We start from the raw sequence: 15,767 nt of genomic DNA, 5'->3' as shown, positions 1-15,767 counted from the left end.
GAGGGGGTGGAGGGAGACTCCTTGTGCAAAGATTTGAGGTAAAAAAAAACTGATTATTGTCGTTTTCTCCAGTAATAAATTCGGGTCCCAGGAATAACCCCTACACGGCTCCGGCAAAACCCGGAGGCGGAGGCCAACACTCAGGTGTGGAAAACGGCGCGGCCGCGGGAATTCCCTCCCTCCCCAGGCAGCCGCTGAAGGAAGCAGGCTACGGAGCGTTGCGGGCACAAAACCACACCGCGACTTCCCTTCCCCCTCCCGCTTCCACCCGGGAGAGGCTGGAACTCCTGGCCGGAGAGGTCTTCCCTCTCTCCAATTGGGAGCAGTTAGCGGTTCTGTTCTTGAGGAATTGGGGCGGGGGGAGAAGAAAACATTTTCTGGGGATTCGTTTTTTGAAAGTTAGAGTTTTAGTGACAACTTGATTCAATAAAAGGACACTTTCCCCGAGTTGATATCACAATACATGCCAAGGGACCCGCCACACTCTCTGAGCAAGTGACCTCCTTGTCCCGTCACCACAGAGACGTCTCCAGCTGCCATCCCATTTGTGAGACTCAGGCACTGCAGGTTCACCCGCGGCGACAAGGAAGGGGACTTTGTGGCCAGCCAGCCTTCTCTGGGCCCCAAAGTCTGGGCATGAATCAAGCCGAATTAAATCGAGACGCGTCAACTTTTAAAAGGCTTTAAAACCTGTGACTATTCCCACCCTAAGTACCCTAGTGCCTGGCCAATATAAATAGTCACACTCCTGAGAGTAAAACAGAAAGAAAGAAAAAAAGTATTGCCATAACTGTGCCACTGTCTGCACAACACTGCCTGGTGTTAGGACTTCTCAGAACGGAATTCCCTAGAAGATTAGCCTTATTTATAAGCATCGCCTCGACGTGGAGGCCTGAGGCGTTTCAGAAATTATTCAAAGAAGGTTTTGCAGTTTGTGGTGCTCCTTGTTTCTTATGATTTATCTATTGAGAGGGGCTAGGAAGGTGCCTTTTACCCGCTCTCCTTCGCTGCTCTTTTCATACAGCGGATCGGCTGGGCCTGCCTGACACTTGGTTAAGCCTTAAGACTTAGAAAGATCATTTCCTAGAACACTAATTTCAGTGAAATCTGGATTCAGAGCGTGGGTTTACACGCCCAGCTCGAACGTCTAATGTCTCAAATCCTCGTTAACGACCGGCCCGCTCCGTGGCCGTGTCAGCCAAAGGTCAGACCCGTGCAACAGGGCAGAGTGGTTCAAAAGCCCTCTTCCAGCGCCCTGCTTCCCCTCCCCCCCAAAAAAATCCATCTTTCACAGAGCAATAAAGGAGAGCTGGAGCTCCAACAAGAAATTCTGTTTCTTTCTTTCCTTCTTTCTTCACATTAGGGACATGTGTGTCCTAATACAACTGCACACACATTGTTTTTCCAGTGAGAAGGGAGTGGTGTTAGTGCACAAGGTAATTGTTAAAGTGTGCTCAAAAGGCATGTATATTTGAGAAGCTATGACGCAGAGAAACCTTAACTTTAAAATAGTAATTACAGTGATCATTTCACAACATTCCAATAGAAACCAGGAGTAAATTTTGTTGACCTTTGCGATTCAAGGAAAGAGACAAATCTTCCGCGCTGCCCCGCCACCCTTTAGAGACCCGCAGAAAGATTACTTTGAAAAGACAGCTTTGGTGTCCACTGGGCCAGAGAGGACTCAGGAGAGCGGGGCTGGGCCTTTTTGCTCAGGCTGCACTGCGGAAAGCAAATACACCCCTGACCATTCTGCCCTTAGAGTTCACACACCCCAGCAGCTAAGGCTGAATTGATGTGGCTGCTCCAAATCCACCCCAACTCTGCGGCGCGCGCCTCAGGCCACGCGCGCGCACGCAGTTGCGGGCCGCGGCCGCTGGAAAGGTGCAGGAGCGGTGGGCAGAAGAACTCGACTTACCAGGGCTGGGGTCTAGATTTCGGACAAGGTTGGCAGATGAGAGAGGCCGGGCTGAAAGAGTCAGTCCTATCCGAGACAGGCCATTGGGCAGGGGCTAACGCGCCTGTGCAGTTTGGGGACCCCTTCCCTTGGCGCCCACATTCCCCACTGCCGCCTCCACACATTAACTCGGCCTGGCCCGGGAAGGCCCCAGAGCCCGCCTGGCCGCCATTGAGCCAGAACCTTCGGGTCTCTGGGGCTCTGGCGCCGACCCCGAGGACGCCGGGGGGCGGGGAAGGGGCGTCCCCACTCTCCGGTCCTGGAAAGGACAACCGCCTTGTTGGCGCGGTCGCTGGAGGCCAAGCTGAGCAGCCAGGCAAGTCCGCGAGGCGGGCCGGTGTGTGCAGACCCCAACCCAATCCCGCCCCTCCCCTCCCTTGCCGCAAGCCCCTCGCCAAATGAAAAGGGTTCTTTAGGCCTTGGTCTTTCGGGAAGGCGCGTAAATGCACGCTGTGTTTGAGCTTTCTGTTCAGAGAAAGCCCCACAGTAGCGAGGAATTCTTCAACATCAGCTAGGTGTCTGGAGAGTCTAGATCAATCTCCTTGCCCTCATATTCAAACACAGAAAGACCCAAGTCGCCGAGAGGTTTCTTCTGGGGTGGGCCCTGTGCCAGGAGTTCAGGGTTTCTAGGTTCCTGACCAGACGCTGGCCTCTAGGGAAGGAGAACTAGAACCTTCGTACTCAAATCACTTTGCTCACTGTCACCGGGAGGAGGGAAGGAGTGACTTGTGCCAGGTCCACAGAGGAGTGGTGAGGAAGGCAAAGAGCCCAAGCAAAGCTCAGTCAGCTCTGACCATCCCCGCATTATGGAACGCTCAGACTGGTTAGCTAACTTGGCATCGAGTTGCTAGGCTAGCTGGGAAGAAAGGCCTGGTCCTGGCAAGAACCAACACCTCTCCCTGCGGCCTCAAGGTCAACATGAAGATTTGGCAAGGGGTGGCCGTCAGGTGAAAGGATTCTACAGCTCTAGGATTTCGGAACTGGCACGGGTGGGTCCTGCTCTAGGTTAGACTGCAGTGTGAACTGGGCAGTGAGCCGGGCCTCTACTTTTGGCAGAAAGGAAGGTTTCAGGTGTGAGCTCCACAAAATGAAAGAAAACCCAAAGGAGGAATAGAACCCGTTGGCGGCATTTCTATCATCATGGGACCCAGTGTTTTAACCAAAATACCCAAAGGCATAACTCTACAGGTCAATGCCACTACCTCTCTCCTTTGTTTACGGATGTTGGCCTCTCCATCAGACAGGTTATTTCCTCTGAAAATAATGCGTTGGCAACAAAATACCATGCATTGTGCAGAACTCCAAAAAAGTCACTAGGATAAGAAAGCTTGGGCTCCGGTTTCTCTCTACAAACCCCACACTTTCTGGTCTCTGGGCCAAAGCCATTTTTCACTAACGATCGCGTTTGCATCGCTTTAAGCGCAATGAGCTTAACAGGAGTGCCTCAACTGGCAGACAAGGAAGCTGACTAATATTTGGGAAGACTGGAGTGAAGACTTTAGAATGGCTGTCCAAGTAAATAGCTCCTACTTCTCTAAATGGGGTGCTGGAGATCTATAGGGAGGGGGTAAGGAGAGAGGGGAGAAATGGGAGGGAGGGAGACAGGAAGAGGAGAGAGGGGAAAGGGAGAGGGAGAAGGGAGGACAGAGAAGGGAGGAGGAAGGAGAGAGGAGAGACATCCAGACCTGAAGCTGAATAAAGAAGGAGGGCAAGCCCTAGAAAATCCCCAGTGCCAAGCCCCTGACATCTCGGTTCTGGCTCTGTCTAGAGGCCAGGGGACAGCTCCTAGGAGCATGGGGCTGTGAAAGCAGCCAGGGTGCCAGCCCCCAGACTGGAGGGAGTAAGAGGAGGAGGACTGAGTGGATATGGTGTAAAGCCAGGAGCCCAGCTTTACAGATGTGTGGCCCATTGGAGTTCAGGCAACTCACAGCCCCGGGCCTTAGGGGGAAAGGAAGGCTGCGCCTGCCTGCCAGGTCTCTCTCCATCCCACGGCCGAGGCCGCGGGTTGCTGGAGTCTCTGCTGGCATTGTGAACTCACTTAAACCAGCGCGGTTTGAAAACAAACACGTGCAGCTTCCCTGCCTTACTATTTTGGGAGCCCAGCCAGGGACTTTCGCAGGCTGGAGCTTCTGCGCTGTACCCAAATCTGCCCGCCAAGGGCGGGGGCGCCTCATGAATATTCACCAGCACGTGGAACCAAGGCCACGGGCCGCGCGTGCGCACTGCGCGTCCAGCCCAGCCCGGGCCCGCGGTGCAGATTTGGAAAGCGCCCCGCGGGGTGGCGGGGTGTCGCCGGAGGGCCCTCAAGAGCAGATGGCCGAGCCACCGGTGGAGGTGCGGTGAGGGATCTCGCTGTATCCTCTTCACACACACACCCTCCACCCCCACCCCAAGGCTTCGAGAAATTCTCCAAGGTAAAAAAAATAATAATAATAATTCGCTTTGGCACGCCTCACTCCAACTCACGCTTTGCCCGGCTTTGCGTCTTCTGTAACTTTGCCTTTGCCCAAAGCTAAGATTTTCCCGGAAGGACGGAATTTTTGGTTTTTTCTTTGTAAGAATCGCAATATAAGCTTCCCTTGCCCTGTTATGTCTGGGTTTTCTGTAGCTTCATGGGAATTGTTACACAAAGGACAAAAAAATGAAAATTTTTTTAAAAAGTTTGCTAAGGTCCAATGTCTTTGAAAAAGTGGTTTTTGTTGTTCTTGTTCTTAAAGATATGATTGCAGTGCGTCTGTACTCACGCGCAATAGTTGACTCTTGAGTTTGTTGTAAGTAGACCTGTCACCTTGGAACTCCCAAGCCATGCCTTCACCCGCACGTGCTGACAGAGACGCCCCACCACCATCAGAGCAGCCAAAATACTGTCCATCTTCACCGCCAAACATCATTTCCAGGCATAGCTAAACCCGCTTTCTTGGTCTTAAAAAACTCACCTGTTGTCTAGCATCAATTGGAAACTTCATCCCGTTTTAGTTCCTCACTCTAAAGTGGAAATCAACCTTAGGAACTGATGACAGATTGCAAAGTAAAAATAGCCCCTCATGTTGGCCTGATACGTTGTTTCCTCTTGCTAAGGGAGAGACAGCCTTGCATAGATTAAAGGAGAACATTGTTCATGATTTGTGTATCTTGAGACATTATATTTCCAACAGACTTTGAGAAAGGAGCCTTAATATGACATGTTACAAGGTATTAACACAGTTTCTTACTTCTTACCCCCAAACTAGTGGTTATCATTTGAAAAACAAATATTACTTACAGTTACCCCATAACAATCTTACTTTCTATGTCTAACTAGTTTAAATGACCAAATATTACAGAAAGTGAGGGGGGTGGTTTCAAAGCTAAAAGGTAAAGCATTATGGGTAAAGCAAGCCTTTAGCGGCTAGACTAGAATAAACAGGATCAATCATTCCATTGCCACTCTATTTTCAAGAATTGTAAAACCAAAGAGTGATACCAACATCATCTTTAAGAAAAACAACTTTTTTCTTCATTATATGAATACATAGTTCTGAGAACTACAGCTGATACTAGAGGAAGGTGAGATGTCTGTACCTAAAGAAGAGGCGTAATGAGTATTTTAAGTTGAAAAGGAAAGAAATGTAAGTTGGAAATGTGCAAAATCTGAGGTCTTCATATCTAGCCCACAAATGATTTAAGAACACAAGTGCAGAGCCTTCGAGAATGCTAGACCAAATACAGTTAGTTCTCAAAATGTCTTAAACTAAATACACACTTCAGGACCCAAGGCCTTCTCTAAGTCACTTCCTGGAAATTATTATTCTCAGGTTCCAACTCCACCAGCAATGACTCACAAAGGACACTGTTTTACACTTGGGCTGGGCGAGGTGTTTGGGAATATACTTGTGTTGCCAACCCTTTAAAAGTTCTAAAAAAACTTTACAATCAACAAATGAAAACATCTAAATGCCAAGCCCATCAGGAAAGAAGGTTAGTGCTATTTTCATTGTCAGCTAAAGCCCAAAAAAAAAAAAATGATAAGCAGATGGGGGCAATTGAAAGGTTACATCTTTCTTTTGGAGGTAGTTTGCTGCTTAAAGGTTAACTTGAATGCTTGACTTTAAAAAATCAAAATCATCAGCTGCAAATGCTTCAAGCAGTTGGGGGTAGCTTTTGAAGAAGAAAACAAAGGGTCTGGAATGTTTGGAAATTATCTAGCCCCATATGAATGGTGCTTGTATATTTATATTCTTGCTCTATAACTGTACACACACCCCACAACTCATTTTTCTTCATCTCTCAAATATGATTGCTTATACTCAGGCATTTTCTGTTGACACAAAATAACATTTTAATAACTTGTTAGATGTTCTAATCATTTGATAGTATCCAGAATACAATGCAGTCACAATATGAACCAGTAAGGCCTTCTGCCTAAATCAAAATCCACAGCGACACACAGAAACCAGCCATTTGCAGCATCTTCAGCTCCTGCTAAATAGAGTCTAACAATATATTTCGCTGTTCACATTCATGTATTTCAAAACCTAATAGCCCATGAAGAAGTGTATGAAGAATGCATCTCAAGAAGCAGACATTAAAGGTACCAGGCAAAATAATAGACTACATTTAAGTTTGAAACATTATTTTTGGTGACTTACATCATTAATGACTTCTTTGTGGTGGGTGTTGGGGGACAGAATGCAGAAGAGGGTTGCCATAAATGTAGGCTTGAATTATGAAAGTATTTTTGCTATGAGATTATTCATAAACACACAGAGAGGACTCCTCAAATGGTTATTAAAAATTATTCGACCTCCAAAGTCTAAATAAATATTTGAAATATGAAGTCATTTTGAAATAAACATTTACCTCTAAAATTTATCTTTTAAAATATTCTGCATAAATCATGTCATAGTATGATATTTAATTAACACACTATGCTATTAAACCAAAAGAGGCATTAGGTACATAACAAATAATGAGTCACTTATAATTTCAAACTTGGAGTTAGGAATGGTCAAAGCAAAGATAAACTCATATACTACTGTCTTAAATGCACTGACAAGATTACAAAAGTACTATGATTATGATACTCAGACCAGGTTCCCAGACATCCTTATCTCTAATGAAAAGAAGAAGGATTATTAATTGAGCTGTTATCTTTCCTAGAGAGATGAGCTATCTTTATTCTTCTTTCTATTTGTAACTATTGGGCTCCATGTCTACAGTCACTTCTAACACTACACTGTTAATCAATTTCAAACCTCCATAGCTGTATAGGGTCAATTTGGGGCCTCACAAATTTTTGTAAGTAGCAGCAATTCCTGTTTAGGGATTCACCATTCTCAAATCTCAGCAGATTTTGCAAGGTGGCGCTCTTTTCATGAAAGGCCAATATTGTTGTTGTAATCAGAGCAATTTTTTTTTTTAAGTTAAACATCCCTAGCCACAGTTTTTCATGTGCTACCGGAAATGGAGCCAGTTCCTTCCTCAGCAAATAAGACTTTATTGACTACAAGTAACAAATGCAAATAACAAGAAATGAAAGGATCAAGTCAGTAAAGTACTTTTAAAGAGAACATAACATTTTTACTTTGTAATTGGTCAGTAGTATAATCTGGAAAAAAATCAAAATAGCTTTAAAACAGATGTGAGGAATTTAAGGGCCTCTCCTACTTTGGTGGGTGACTTCCTGAATACAACTTGTAAAGAAACAGTTGCTCCTGGCTCTCATGGAGGCCAGTTCCTGCTGCCTGCTTTAACACATCCACACCCTTGCAGCCATAGCCAAGGGTCTGATTTGTGATCTCTGGCTAGGTTGTCTGCCTAATGGGGCGATCATGCAAGCTACAACCAGAGACAAAGAAGCCTGCTTTCCTACCAGCGAAGCTAACTTCGAGGAAGCAGCATAGCTTGCAAATCTATCAAACTTAACTGCAAGAAAGACAATCTGATTTAGAGAAAAGGCGTTCTGCCACAGTCATTAAGCACAAGTAATTTAGATTTTTTATATTGTCTCCTCATTTACAAATTTACTGTATCAACGCCAGCCAATGGAACGAATTTCTTAAGTAAATGAGAAATAAATAAAAGAGATAGAAAGATAATCAAATTACATAAAATAATTCTCTCCTCTAGATGTATTTTTGAGAGAACTAATAACGGTGGCAAAATTATAGGAATAATAACATATCATAGGAAGTAATTAATTTAAATTAGCATCACGTTTCAAAAAATATAAGTGAAACGCTTTATGGACGTTTACTTTTGTGCAAAGAAGGAAGGCCTGGAAAAGCATGTATTGACATCCTGAAAATTAGTTATGGCCATAAATGGTTTAATTGAAGACAGCAGTTTAAAATATGATATTGTAAATCTGCAATCTGGTTTCAGACTAGGGGATTTTAATTTGGGGGGCAGCGGAACCCCCGACTGGCAGCAAGTTCATTTGCAACGCTGCAAAGCCAGCCCCTAAGCGGCTCCCAGTTCTCCTGCATTAATATTGATGTCGTCTGCGCAATCTATTTCTGTTATTTTTATGGTTGTTATTCTATATCTGCAAAGGTCATTTAAATTATACTGCGGCCGAAAATTTGTTTCATAAATTTTGATATAAATACTAATTACACCCTCTCGGAGAGCCAGCAGGGTAGCGTTCATTTATCACGTTTATACGACCTGAAATGACGGGAAGGGAAGGAGAGGGAGACGAAAGGGCTTTTCCGGAGGCCCACTAAGGCTGGTATGAAAGGCAGCAGGTTGCTGGGAGGGGTGTGGGGTGTGAAGAAGAAATTCCTACCACAATCACTGAGATTTAAGAATCTTTAATAAGGTACGAAAGGTTACCAAACAGTTCTGGAAACTAAAGTGTACATACGAGTTTTTCTAGCCATAAATATTGAATAGCTGTAACATGGATAAACCGGACCTTTACATGCGGATAAATATGGAAACTAGGAATTATTTACATTACGTGGTTGTGTCTTTTGCCAAAAGCAACGGACAGTTATAGTTTATATCTTTTTTAATATCACTTTACATAAACAAATGGAACAGTTTGACACGTAGATCCAGGCTCGTACTATACGAATTCTTGACAGGACGTGAAACAACATTTTACTGCACTAAAGTACTCAGACTTTGGGACGAAATGTTTGCACTTTATACAAAAAAAGCACATTAATACCAATAATATTGTTAGGTCGACGTGGAGACTGTAACCGTACAAAGTAATTCACATTTTGGTACACATTTACTAGAACATTCTTGCCATTCAGTACAAACAGTTGGCTTTCGGCCGCCCGCCCCTCCCCCTACCCCCCCACCCGCCCAGGCCCTCCCACTCCCCCAATGCAAAGACCAGAACGCCACGATCCCACCCACCCGCTCCAACCGAGATATAACTATTTACAGAATCCAACAGAACAGTTTTAAGCTAATAATTCTGTATTTACAACAAAGCGATGCCAAGAAAAAAAAACAGCCAAAGCCCCAAAGAAGGCCTGTTGTGATCCAACAAGAAACTGGCCTTGGGGTTGGCGGCATTTGGTCAGGCAGCCGCCTCCTCCTCGACCCCCCTCTCGCCCCTCAGCTACCCAAGCCTTTTCCAAAACCTAGCAAAAGAAAGAAAGTGAAAACAAATTGTGGAAAGGTTGGATGCCTTCTCTCTGTTACTCGGTCCTGGGTCTGTTTAAAAAAAATAGGATTGTGGGGATCTGTGGGGGGGGGGATTATTTTGATTCTCAGGGTTCTTTGAATAATATTGTGTATTAAGTGTGAGATCAGTCTCTTAAATAGGGTTTGGTTCCGTGTTTTGTTTCTGATTTTAAACGTACCATTCGTTAAAATTGGAAGAGAGCGCGCTGTGGCCGGCTGTGTGATGCACCGCGGAGGAGGAGGGCGACAGGGAGCTGGTGGTCGGGTTGTCTGTGGACGGTGACACGATGGTGGGAGGCGTGGATGACTCGTAGCCCGAGCTGGCGGCCGGGGAGGGCTGCGAGCCCTGCGAGGAGGATTCGTGCACCTGCGGGAACAGAGCTGCTTTTAAATGCCTATAAAGAGCCACGCGCGCAGAGCAGCAGAAATCAGCGTGCCCCCCTTCTCCTGGAGACCCAAGTCTCCCGGACTCCTGGGAGTCTCGAGCATTGGGATTTGGGCTGGGCTCCCCTTCCCTGACCCTGCACAGGCCAGGCTGCAGGCAGAACTAGCGTCCTAGGGACTCACAAAAGAAAAACTGGCCTGCGAAGGAGGCTACTGCCTACAAGGCTAAGGGTGCGCCCGCTCAACTCTGCTGGTCCAGGGTAAGGGGCGCAAATGCTCAGACCTGGGCGCAAGACCCCAGCTCTCCGGCTCAACACGGCCAGCCGCTATGGCGGCAGCTTCTGCAACTTTAAGGTACAGCTGCAGCCCTAACTCCGAACTCTGGGCCAAATCCAGTCTCGGCCTCTGATCCAGGACTCACTTCTTTTTTGCTTCGATTAGAAAATAGAATGTAGAACTGCTTGGGGTGCTCCTATTCTCTTTTCCAAGCCCCGATCCCTTTGCCCAGCCCGACTCAACAGAATGGAACCGCTGCCTTCCTGCCTCCTCGGGCTCCAGCGGCCGCCCAGATGCCCCTTGCCGCGAGACCCAGGCCGAGAGCGCCTAGAGGGCTCCGGCCTCGAAAGCGCGCGGTGAGAGCGCGGCGTTTACCTTCATGTGCTTGCGCAGCGAGCTGGGGTGCGTGTAGGACTTGTCGCACATCTTACAAAGATAGGGCTTGTCACTCGTGTGCACGTGCATGTGTTTCTTGCGGTCGCTGCTGTTAGCGAAGCGCCGGTCGCAGCCTTCGAATTCGCACTTGAAGGGCTTCTCCCCTGGTGCGAAAGGCGAGAAAGAGGTGGGGGTCTTATTAAAATAAATCCTGTGGCCATGTTCAAAAATCAAATAGAAATTTAAAACAGTAGAAATGAACGAAAAGGTCAGCGGCCCAGGATTTGCACTTTGCAAGCTTTAAAAATCCGGGATTTAAATTCATAGATCTGCCGTGCAATTATAAATACCTTAACCATCTTTTTTAACTCTCAATTCAAGTAGATCTACATTTTATTTTTGATTTGCATTAGTAATAGTAGTAGTAGGGTTTTATTTTGTTTTTTTAAAACTGAGTGGCAGGAGGTCTGGAGGATGACTTTTCTGCCCAAGGCTATACACAGGATAGAGGATATTTCCACTTTGTTCCTGGTTTCTAGTCTTCATGTTCTGTTCAGAACTGATTCTCTAGAGGTTTAGCTCTTCCCTACTTCCCCTCCCCCCTCCCCGACGCGTGGCACCCTCTCGTCGCCTCCTCCACCCCCTCCATTCACTCGCATTTTACAGCATAATCTGGAGAGGGAGAGCCCAGAGGTGCAAGTTCCTTCCTTACTCCCGCGTTAAACCCAAAGTTCCAAGCGCGGTCCTCCGACATTTGCTGAGCACACCAAAATAAGGAGGGTGACCAGATTCCCGGCCTCGTGGGTACAAGAGGCCGAAAGTCTCCTGCTTGCCCCAGCCTGTAGCCCTAGTGAAGACGAATTTAAAAACCACTGGTTCTCGACCTGTCTTTATTTTTAAAGGCCAACATGGGGATCCGGTGTTTAAAAAAAAAAAAACACCGCCCCCCCCACTCAACCTAACTCCCCTCCTCGGTCCTCTCTCAAACCCGCCACCACTAAAATGTGACTCTCCAAAAATGCATAAATCTATAAAACCCTCCACGGTCCCAAATTACTTCTACCACCACCACCCCGTCTTTTTCTTCCTTTCTCTTTCAGTTTTGTTTCTTTCTAGGTCCTTTAACCCCATCTCCTCAACTTCCTCAATCTTTTCTTTAGCAATGTCCTCAAAGAAGTCGTGGAGAGGGAATGTTGGCCACAAGCAAGAGTTTAGATTTGTCTACAGCTGGAGCAACTGGCGCCTCCACCGCTACTTGGAGCTGACCACCTCCCCTGGGTTTCCAGCGTTCGGTCAAGCCAGGTTTGACTTCTTCGCTCTTTTTTGTCATTTAAAAGGAAAAAAAAAATCTGTATCCCCAGATCCTTCTCATCGCCCTCGCTGATTTTCTATACTTCCCAGCCTCCAACTAAAAAATCACCGCACACTTGCGTTGCCTGCCTACCGGAACCTATAGCCGCCCCCCACCCCCCAGACTGGGTTTGTGAGTCCCAGCCCCAGACCTTTGGATTTCGGGTCTCAGGCCCGGGTATGGGGAGAGTGTGGGACAGTAGTTTCCATACCTGTGTGTGTCCTTTTGTGGATCTTTAGGTTCTCCGAGCGCGCGAAGACCTTGCCGCAGCCAGGGAAAGGACAGGGGAAGGGTTTTTCGCCCGTGTGCACGCGGATGTGGTTGACCAGTTTGTATTTGGCTTTAAAGGGCTTGCCCTCGCGTGGACACTCCTCCCAGAAACAGATGTGGTTACTCTGCTCCGGGCCGCCGACATGCTCCACGGTGACGTGCGTGACCAGCTCGTGCATTGTGCTGAAAGTTTTGTTGCACGACTTTTTGGGGTTGGCGAGCTGCTCCGGCTCGATCCACTTACAGATGAGCTCTTGCTTGATGGGTTGGCGCATATAGCGGAAGAAGGCGCCGGCGCCGTGGTGAGCGGCCATGTTCACGTTCATGGGCCCGTAGCCGTGCAGCTGCGGCGCGGCGTAGTGCTCGGAACGCGGGCTGGTCACCTGGCCGTACTGCTCCGGCCGCGGGTACATGTCCCCCGAGAAGCCAAGCCTCATCTGCCCGTTGACTACGTTGGGCGACGCGTGGCCCGCCGCCTGCTCGTGAAGCCCCGGGAAAAGGAGGTGGCCCGCGGCGTCCGTATGGCCGTGTGGACCTCCGAAACCGCCGGCCGAAGCAGCGAAGAGGCTGTGCTGCGCGCTGGCGGCCGCCGCCGCGTCGCCGAAACCCCGGTTGCGGAACAGAAAGTCCCGCGTGGAATTGAAAGCCGCGCTGGAATAGGAGCCGACGTGGCCCGGGTGGTGGTGGTGGCCCAGGGCCGCAGCAGCCGCATAGCCGGGCGCCTGCGACGTGAAGGCCGTCTGGCCGGCCGAGGCCAGCTCGTGCGAACTGGGGTTAAGCTTGAAGGCACCCATGCCGTCGGCGAACGGGTTGATGCCCAGGCCCACGTCTCGCTCGGCCACGTCGCCCGCCGAGTGGTGGCGGGATGCGCCAAAGGTGGTCACACCGATCGCGGGATACTGGGGGCCAGCGTCCAGGAGCATCGTGGCTGCTCGGGGCAAGCCCCGGCCTCCCCCACCCCCCCCACCCTCGCCTGAGGAGGGAAAATCGGGAGGAGGAGGAGGAGGAACGGGAGGCGGAGGAAGAGGAGGAAGAAGAGGAGGAGGGAGGGGAGTCGACCCACCTAGCGAAGTCTTAGCCTGCAGGCAGCGGCGCGGCGCGTCCGGGCGCCCGCCCGGCCCGAGCGCGGGGACACCGGACAGCTGCGGGCCGCGGGGAAGGCGGGCTCCGGCGCCCGCCGCTCCAACCCCGCCGGCCGGGTCGCACTTTGTCGCCGCTCAGTCTCTGCCGCGAGGGCCTCGCGTCAAGGCTGCCCGGGGAAAGGCATGGAGCATCTCAACCCCCCAAGAAAACTTCCCGGATTTGTGGCATAGAGAAATGTGAGCGCCAGAGCCACGACTGCTCGCTCTCTCTCCACCGCGCGCTGCGCGCCCCTCCTCACTTCACTAGCCCCTCGCCCTTTCTTCTCTCTGTCTGTCTCTCTCTCTCTCTCTCTCTCTCTCTCTCTGTCCTTTCTCTCAGGCTCGCCTCCTTGCTCCTTCACTCTCCTTTTTTCCCCCTCTCTGCTTTTTTGCAAAAAAAAAAAGGGGGGGGGAGAAGAAAGAAAAAGCCAAAGAAAAGGCGCAAATCATGCACAATATTGTCTTTTGCGGTTTATCTTCCTGGGGAGAAACTTTCACCTCCTCAGCCGGGCGGTGAGCGCGAGACTGATAGCAGCAATCATTCCTGCAGATAAATGAATTGAAAGGACGACACCGTCCCCCCCTTGATGAATGGGAGCAGGGGGAGGCGTCACGTGCTGCCGACGCGGCCGCTGATTGGTCCGCCCGCGCTCCCCCCGCCCGCGGCCGCCGCGCCAACGGAGGGCGCGCCGAGGCGCCGCGCGCCGCTCATTGGCCCGCCCGCCTCATCAATCCCAGGTATTGTAAAGCGCTTGACATCCCCTTTTGACAAACAGGGCTGCCAGGAGTAGCAACTTTTTTTTTTTTTTTGCCAAATTTTTTCCCTCTTCTCACGGAAGAAAAAAAATTTTTTTGCCACGATTCTTTTTCCTTCTCATTCCTTCTCTCTCTCTCTCTCCCCTCTCTCTCTCCCTCTCTCTCTCTTCCTCCTCCTCCTCTTTCCCTCTCTTCTGTCTTCTCTCCTAGTCTCTCTCCTTCTCTCTTGCCTCCTCTCTCTCCTCATCTCTCTCTTTCTCTCTCCCTCTCTCTCTCTCTCTCTCCCTCTCTTTCCAGTCCTTCCTCAAACATGCTCTCCGCAGAGCGATTAGAGAGAGACTACAGACTCCCGGCGTCTCTGAGAGCAGGAGGCGGGGATGGGGCTGGTAAACACAGCAAAGGCACTTCCAGAATGTCTCGATTCAGCAACTTTCCTTTCTTTCCTCCCCCTATCCCCCCTCCAAGGGCAGCAAAGGAGGCTTTTGTTATTTGCTCCTTTTGAAGTTTGCTTCCTTCTTTCCTGGTCCCCCTCCTATTTATAATTTAAGATCTCAGAAGAATGCGGCACTCTATTCTCCTTACTTAGAAATGTGTGATTTCTCCGGGTAACCGGTATCCTCAATTTTTTTCCCACTTTTATTAGGTATCCTCCTCGTGCCCCCGACCTACCCCCCTGCAAAAAAGAAAAAAAAACAGGTGGATGGGAGCGCCTAACTTTCCCCGTTATTGAGGCTTGTTGGGTTTTTAAGTGGCAAATTGGAAACGCTGTTGCCATATTCTTTTGCTCCTTCTTTGGTGTTATTTTTCTCTTTTCTCCTTTCCCCTCGTCTCCCTTGGCTGTCCCCGCAAACCCCCTCCCTCTGCACTCCTGCTCCCATCCCGGGCCCCTTTCATTCAGGTAAAACTGTAAATTTCCCAATGCGCCATTGTTCCTCTGAGCTGCCCAAAAGCTCCCTAGAGATTCCGAAGAGTTTTTTGGTATTTAAATCCCCGATAGATAGGACCAATGTAAATTTTGTGACATTCAAACCTTTTCTAGTTCACAAATCAGTCACCCTTGTCACAGTTATTGAAATTCCGCAACTCGCCACACCAGGACGGTGGAAAAAGCGGGCGCGGTCTTTGTTGCCGACCAGGCTTTTGATCGCCAGAGAAAATTTACTTACCTTCAGATGAGTGAGCAGAAAAAGAAATAACACTCCCTTTGATTTAGTTAGGAAAATGCAGACATTTGGATTCAGTGCAAACATACAACACTCGCTTGTTTTCGCGATGCGGCCCTCGATTAACCTGTCTTTGCCAAGCGCAAAGTCTATTCAACAACTGCGCGTAGTTGTTTTTTGTCCCATCCACAAAGAACCATTGACTATATATTAAAATGATTGTTGAAAGGTAGAGGAGTATGGCAGTTAAAAGCAGGAAAAAAAATCCCTGTGACTCAATCAATTAAACCGAGCAACATTTATGCATTTCAAAAAATGCACACGGCTGCGGGCGGTGGCGGGGCGGGTGAAGGTTGCAGTTCTACTCAGCTCTGTTTTTAAAAACCCAGCAGCCCGGCCCAGGGTTTAGTCCTAACGTCTGCATATTCATTAGGTCTAATTATTTTCTAGTAAGGAAAACACAAAAAGCCAAGAGTCGGAATCCTTCA

The 15,767-nt window shown here is 48.7% G+C and overlaps 2 protein-coding genes across 2 annotated transcripts in view; both read right to left on the bottom strand.

Moving 5' to 3' along the window:
- The window catches only part of LOC141418516 (uncharacterized), a 147,589-nt gene extending 144,221 nt beyond the window's left edge, over window positions 1-3,368 (bottom strand). The window contains exons 1-2 of the mRNA XM_074059300.1: window positions 3,160-3,368; window positions 1,919-2,422 (exon numbers count right to left, since the gene is read on the bottom strand). Coding sequence (XP_073915401.1) covers window positions 1,919-2,422; window positions 3,160-3,368 — 713 coding nt within the window. The remainder of the gene's footprint in view (window positions 1-1,918; window positions 2,423-3,159) is intronic.
- Window positions 3,369-9,738: 6,370 nt separating this feature from the next.
- Zic1 (Zic family member 1) lies at window positions 9,739-14,003 on the bottom strand. Its single transcript, XM_020153165.2, has 3 exons — window positions 12,181-14,003; window positions 10,619-10,782; window positions 9,739-9,950 (listed from the first exon to the last, which is right to left on the bottom strand). The coding sequence occupies exons 1-3, from the start codon at window positions 13,160-13,162 to the stop codon at window positions 9,753-9,755; spliced, it is 1,344 nt and encodes a 447-aa protein (XP_020008754.1). The 5' UTR covers window positions 13,163-14,003; the 3' UTR covers window positions 9,739-9,752.
- Between the last annotated feature and the right edge of the window lie 1,764 nt (window positions 14,004-15,767).

This window comes from Castor canadensis, chromosome 17, assembly GCF_047511655.1.
Source record: "Castor canadensis chromosome 17, mCasCan1.hap1v2, whole genome shotgun sequence".
NCBI classification, from domain to species: domain Eukaryota; kingdom Metazoa; phylum Chordata; class Mammalia; order Rodentia; family Castoridae; genus Castor; species Castor canadensis.
The sequence above is the reverse complement of the archived record's forward strand: the minus strand, read 5'-3'. Positions and strand labels throughout refer to the sequence as shown.

Coding starts and splice junctions, on each gene's coding strand:
- Zic1 (XM_020153165.2), bottom strand. CDS start 13,162: ATGCTCCTGGACGCTGGCCCCCAGTATCCCGCGATCGGTGTGACCACC. Junction 10,783..12,180: donor CCACAAAAGGACACACACAG/GTATGGAAACTA, acceptor CTTTCGCACCAG/GGGAGAAGCCCTTCAAGTGC. Junction 9,951..10,618: donor CGCTGCGCAAGCACATGAAG/GTAAACGCCGCG, acceptor CTGTTCCCGCAG/GTGCACGAATCCTCCTCGCA.